This window comes from Sinohyriopsis cumingii, chromosome 14, assembly GCF_028554795.1.
Source record: "Sinohyriopsis cumingii isolate HCF-2022 chromosome 14, ASM2855479v2, whole genome shotgun sequence".
Taxonomy (NCBI): Eukaryota; Metazoa; Mollusca; class Bivalvia; order Unionida; family Unionidae; genus Sinohyriopsis; species Sinohyriopsis cumingii.
The window spans coordinates 97,321,072-97,328,185 of NC_142974.1; the positions used below are offsets into that span (position 1 = coordinate 97,321,072).

The following is a 7,114-nucleotide window of genomic DNA, read 5'->3' on the forward strand; positions in this document are numbered from 1 at the left end:
AAGTACAAGTAGATCCACAGACACGGAAGCTTCAGTTTCCCCCAACAAAGGTACAGAAGCTAGTGTTGGCTCTTCTACTGATTTCATTGTCAAGAATGATATAGGTTTAACGACCACATTGAGCAATGAAGAAATTTCATACTGGATTGAGAAAGGCCTTTTGGAACGTTAACACTGGGATAGACTTTTCACAACTTCGAAGCGAACCTACAAAAACCAAACTCGTTCATGCTCAAGAAGTGTATTCTTCTCCACTAAAATAAATGGAGAAATCTACCCTCGGGAATGGCTAGTATATTCTCCAACAGAAGGAAAAGTCTACTGTTTTGTGTGCAAACGTTTCTCAAAATTCTCTAAGAATGTTTCTTCAACTACAGCTCTAGCTTCTTCCGGATTTGATAACTGGTCTCATCCTCAAATTATTAAGAGCTATGAAAATTAAAAAAGTCATATGGATTCTATGTTGACCTACTTAACAAGAAAACGTGGTCAGACGTTTACAGCAAAACTTGATGAGCAAGCCAAAGCAGAACAGGAATACTGGAGGCATGTACTTCAACGAGTGATGGCAGTGATTTGTCTGTTGGCAGAACGTGGATTGGCCTTTAGAGATGATGAAACCTTCGGCTCACCAAACAACGGAAACTTTCTCGGTTTGCTGGAATTTATTGCCAAATTTGATCCCTTCTTATGTACCCACATAAACCAGTATGGAAATAAAGGATCTGGCCATCCATCATACCTATCCAAAACCATATGTGAAGAAGTTATCCAGCTAATGGCTAAAAAGTTCTTGACGAAATAGTGAAAGAAATCAAAGAAGCAGGGTATTTTAGTGTATCGGTCGATGCAACACCGGATGTTTCCAATGTTGATCAACTCACTGTAATTGTTAGATATGTTTCTCCCCTTGATGGAATACCAGTTGAACGATTTTTGACAATTATTGAACTGAAGAATCACACAGCTGAAGGAATGGCTGAATTGATACTGAACTTCTTTGAAGAACTTGAAATTGATTTCAGTAAATGCAGGGGTCAATCATATGACACTGCATCTAACATGGCTGGAAAGTATAATGGCGTTCAACAGAAAATTCTGGAAAGAATAAGTTTGCAAAATTTATTCCCTGTGCTGGACATTCCTTAAATCTGGTTGGAAGAGCTGCATTTGACTCTTGCCTGGATGCACTGAATTTCTTTGGCGTGGTCAATGAACTTTATTGCTTTTTCTCAGCCTGTACAAGACGGTGGGCAGTGCTGAAAAACTTCTTGCCACCACAGTCAAATGTTCTGCAACATTTATCTGACACAAGATGGGAGGCCCATGCCAGCCATCAGTGAAAGTTATGCTCACATTCGTGAAGCACTCAGTCACATCCATGATGATGACACTGAAAAGGGTGATACTAGACGACAAGCTCAAAATATGTTGCAGAAAATGGAAGAATTTTAATTTGTGTTCATGCTTCATCTATGGACAGGTTTGCTTGAGCAGTTTCACAAAGTAAGTAATGCCCTTCAAAGTACACATATTTCATTGACCACGTGTGCAAACCTATACAGTTCACTCCTGCAATTTGTTTCCAACACGCGGGAAAACTTTGATGAGATTGAGGAGCAAGAAAAACTATTCTACCTGATGTAGAGTACAGAACTCTCCAAAGAAGGCGTAGAGTACGAAAACGACAACACAATGATGGCAGTGCAACTGAAGCCTTGGATGAAATTGAAATTCCTCTAAGAGATAAGTTAAGGATACATTCATTTATCCCTGTAATTGATGCTCTTCGCTCAAATTTAGAAAGAAGAGGTATTGTGTATAGGAGTGTTGCTGACAATTTCTCGTTTTTAATTGATATACAAGCAACGAGGGAACAGATTCTCCATGGTGTCAAGAGACTAGAACAAGAATATCCAAAGGATGTTACCGAGGGAACAAATTCTCCATTGTGTCAAAAGACTAGAACAAGAATATCCAAAGGATGTTACCGAGGGAACAGATTCTCCATGGTGTCAAAGGACTAGAACAAGAATATCCAAAGGATGTTACCGAGGGAACAGATTCTCCATGGTGTCAAGAGACTAGAACAAGAATATCCAAAGGATGTTACCGAGGGAACAGATTCTCCATGGTGTCAAAAGACTAGAACAAGAATATCCAAAGGATGTTACCGAGGGAACAGATTCTCCATGGTGTCAAAAGACTAGAACAAGAATATCCAAAGGATGTTACCGAGGGAACAGATTCTCCATGGTGTCAAGAGACTAGAACAAGAATATCCAAAGGATGTTACCGAGGGAACAGATTCTCCATGGTGTCAAGAGACTAAAACAAGAATATCCAAAGGATGTTACCTAGGGAACAGATTCTCCATAGTGTCAAGAGACTAAAACAAGAATATCCAAAGGATGTTACCGAGGGAACAGATTCTCCATGGTGTCAAGAGACTAGAACAAGAATATCCAAAGGATGTTACTGAGGGAACAGATTCTCCATGGTGTCAAGAGACTAAAACAAGAATATCCAAAGGATGTTACCTAGGGAACAGATTCTCCATAGTGTCAAGAGACTAAAACAAGAATATCCAAAGGATGTTACCGAGGGAACAGATTCTCCATGGTGTCAAGAGACTAGAACAAGAATATCCAAAGGATGTTGATCTCAGTCTTGTTGATGAACTTGACTTTCCACTTGTATGTCAAACAGACTCATGCAGATAAAGAATGTTTCAGCCACCAAGACATGTACCAGATAATAAAACAGGAGAAAATTCAGGCTGCTTTCCCAAATGTGGAAACAATTTTTAGATTGTTCCTGTGTTTGATGGTCACTAACTGTTCTGGAGAGAGATCATTTTCTAGGCTGAAAAGGATCAAAAGTGACCTTCGTTCAACAATGTCACAAGAGCGGCTGTCTGGTCTGAGTATTCTCTGTACAGAGAATGATAAACTGCGACTTATTGATTTTGATGAAATCATTGATGAGTTTGCAGTCAGGAAAGCTCGAAGGAAGATGTTATGACATTAAATAGCCTACTGTAAAAATGTAAACAGGCCTTAACAGGGTAATACAAAAACATGGCAATTTGATTATTTTACTGTTCTGTGTAAACAGTAAACTTCTTCATCAATCATCATTGTAAAAATAATGATTGATCAGGTAATACGTTTTATTTTAACTACTCCTAAACTTTCTGTGTATGTATGCCTGACTACCTGTGTAGGCCTACCGGGCTTACCTCTTTCAGGGCCCAAGTAAGGGGCCTCATAACTAACTAGCACGGGGCCCCATTTGTCCTAAATCCGGTACTGCATGGCGGCCAATATTAATGGTGGAGGAATAACCCGGGAAAACTCCAGAAAGAACCACCGACCCACGAGAAGATACTGGCAAGCTTTTTCACATACCCACATTGGCTGAATCCGAGACTCGAACCCACGCAGAAAAAGGTGAGGTGGCAGTGATCCGTAACGGAGAGCGCATTAGACCACTCGACCACTCGGGACCCTCTTGAAAGGAAAAACAAATGCTTCAAAGTCGTTTTTGGTGACAAGTCTTAAAAATAAAAAGCGAGGTAAGTACACCGAAATGTTGTGAAAGAAATACAAAATAGCAAGAGATAAGCACAAACATGAAGGCTCATACAGCGAGATAAAGAAATATAAAAACTCCATCACTCAGTAGGACATCAGGAAAGAACAGTTTGTTTTTACCGCAGATGTCAGGGAAGATATCGTGTCCAGTATTTTAATGCGATGCATGCATGTATCACATGAACGAAAGAATGTCAGCCGATCACGACTGTGATTTCTCTCTCTCTCTCTCTCTCTCTCTCTCTCTGCGCGAGTTTTATTAGCCATGACGTTGAACATAAGATGTACAACAAATGACTGCTGAGGAACACACATTTCAGGTTTATATGAGTCAATGACCTGTTTGTGGTGGTGTATCAAGAATAATCATAACAGTTTATATATCTTGTCATCGAGGGACCGCATGATAAACATTCTGTCATGGCAATGTAATCCCCGCAGGTGGGATCGTGCAGTACAAGTTTGTTTCGCCATGCAAAACTGAACATTGACCTTTTCTTTCTACTGACCCAGGACACATAGGTACATTTCTCATTGTGGGGTGTGTGTGTTTGTGTGTGTGTGTGTGAGAGAGAGAGAGAGAGAGAGAGAGAGAGAGAGAGAGAAAAGACTCAGGAATGTAGTTAAGCATTATATTTGGTACGTTTTTAATGCTCTCTTTGAAACTAAAAGAGACAAATTCATTATAGAAATGTTAATATGGGAATGATAAATTATGGCAGTTTTAGTTAGCGAATTAATTTAGGTCCTGCTATCGTGCAGGCCCCCCTTTCCGATATATAATATATACTTCTCAGGCCCCTCCATTATATTGGCCTTAGCCCCTTCATAACCTTGATCAGGCTCTACGGTGTGTGTGTGTGTGTGTGTGATTTGGATATTTAACGTAGCTTTAACAATTTTTCAGTCATATCACTACGATGTCTGCAGTGTGGCAGTTTATAGTGATGTCAGGCACTGATGCATCATGATACGGACATGTAGCATGATGTCCCACCCAATCACATTATACTGATACCAGACCGACCAAGCGAAATCAAGTTGGTTACTTATTCCTTATTCAATAAGGAATAAGTAACCAGTTACCGATTCAATAAGGAATAAGTAACCAGTTACTTATTCCCGATTCAAATATTTTCACATACATTTTAATACTTATTCCTTATTCAGACGGTTTTTTAATTTTTTTATTCATTATTCCCAATTCAGTGTGTAATTGGTTACCACTTAGTTAATGCAGATGAAAACATTTTAGGGCATGAAGTGGTGTAATTCTAACCCGATTGGAGAGTGCTATATGAAGCTAAATATAGACAGGTCACTGACTACATGTAGGAATCGTTTAGGATATTAATAGGAATACGTGTCAAGTGATTTGATATAGGATTAATTAGTTGTGTTAGGCATTTGGGTCGTGTCTTGTGTTGCATAGCGTTAAGTATTAGTATTCGGGTTCGAAAAGCTTACTAATTTACTCAAGTAAAAGGGAAACCACAAAAAAACCATACAAGTGTGAACTTGGAGATTTCTCGTGTGTGGTCGTCATGTCCTTAGAGGAGAACTATGTGGAATATTTACGAGTTTAAGAAGCCTTCAGTTGACTTGAATATTGTCTTGAAGTCCTTGGAACTGGGGAACTTAGCATACTTGTAACCGATTTCCAGAAATTGGGGTTATAAAGGTGAGTGGAGGGCAGGTAAAGCACATGACGCAAGAAGAAATCTTACTTATACAGTCTGATCGTTTTGTATCATCTTTAAAGAGAGTTGACGAGGACCCTTCATGAGATGTTATCTCTAGAAGATAGTGTAGTAACGAAAGAAGTCCTGAGAAATTTCGTTGAGCCGATTTCGAGAAATCAGCTAGATGACGGAGGTCTCGTACGACACATAGTAAGATTATGACATAGAACCATCTTTGACATTTTATCTCTAGGGGATATAAATCCGTCCACAAAAATGTCCTAACGAATTTCGTAGAGAGGAAACAGCATAATAAGGGACGCCCTATGGGTATCTGGTATTACCCCACCCCCGAAAAAACCCAACAAAAACAACACGCAGATATTAATATACTGCATCGATAGTTTGTACTAATTTAACACCTGCTAAGAGGATTTTGATTTCAACGTTTCCTGCATATTATCTAACTAGGTACACGTTCTAAAAGCTTTTTCTTTTTATATAAAAAAAATCGTCGAGACGACTACGAGAAATCTACTGCTTGACGAAAGTCAGTAAGACACATGCCGTGAGAACATTATATCTTTATACCGTTTTGACATGGAACCTTCTTTTATATTCTCTAGGGGATAGATTCAACTCTCGAACGAAGTCCTGGTGAATTTCGTCGATAGCAAACCGCGATATAAGGTGCGTCCGACGTGTACCAGGTATGAAAAACACGCACAGATTAATAGACTGAATCAAAGAGTTTGTACTAACTGAACTTCTGATTAGAGGATTTTGATCTCAACGCCTGTTGAACAGTACGAAAGTAGTGATCCGTCCTAACAGCATGAAAATTAGAAAGAAAAAAAAAACTTTTCCAGCCTATTTCTAGAACATCGCGGCTAGATAAAGCAATCAGAACTCTTTAGATGCTGTAAGATTATATCTTACGTTTCCATTTGAGCCATTACGTCCCCTCGTAGGTTTTTACATGGTCCCTTCTTTGATATTTTAATCCTAGGGTATAAAGTTCACTAACCAAGGACGTCCTGACATTTCGTCGAGAGAAAACAGCGAAATAAGGGCGCACCATGGTGTAACAAGATAACCGGGTGGGATTTTCGGATTCACAACAGAACACTTTTGACGATGATATAACTACAAGGTTTAATAATGGATGACTTGCATGAGCAATTAATTAATAATTATGAATATGTGCGTGTATATATAATCCGAATATTGGATTTAATTAACATAAGAACGCACAGACTTGATGAAAAATAAAAAATAATTTAGCAAATACAAAGACAAGAGGTGAATGGTTCACAACGATTTGGCAATGAAACGATGGATATAGTTTACTCAGCTAGTAAACGATGTAAAATTTTACTCAAGTAGTAAAATGTATTCACTCGGGTAGCGAAATTATGGTGATAAAAAAGAGGGACAGATATACAACTTATCTGTACAGTCCCGAAAGATACGCTTTGTTTTACGAACCCCAAAATTAGCCAACGTCTAACAAATTACATGTATGGAGACACTCCGTCATCAGTACACTTTGTTTCAGCTCCACGGCTGCTACAGTTCAGCTTCACAGCTGCTACCGACTCTGGACACTCGGAACACTTCGAAACACTCTGAACATTAGACCCTCCGGACATTAGACATTCCGGACATGCCGGACATCCCGGACATTAGACACTCCGGTCACCCCGGACACAGACACTCCGGTCACTCCAGACACAGATACTCTGGTCACAGAGAGAGACACACAGACACTCCGGTCACATGCACAGACACGACACTTCGGTCACAGACGTTCCAGTCACAGACAGCTGAAAATAT

The 7,114-nt window shown here is 39.5% G+C and overlaps 1 protein-coding gene across 1 annotated transcript; it reads left to right on the forward strand.

Moving 5' to 3' along the window:
• Positions 1-451: 451 nt before the first annotated feature.
• On the forward strand, positions 452-805 carry LOC149784451 (uncharacterized). The gene has a single exon (XM_089932991.1). It carries the CDS (start codon positions 452-454, stop codon positions 803-805), a length of 354 nt encoding a protein of 117 aa, XP_089789117.1.
• Positions 806-7,114: the final 6,309 nt, after the last annotated feature.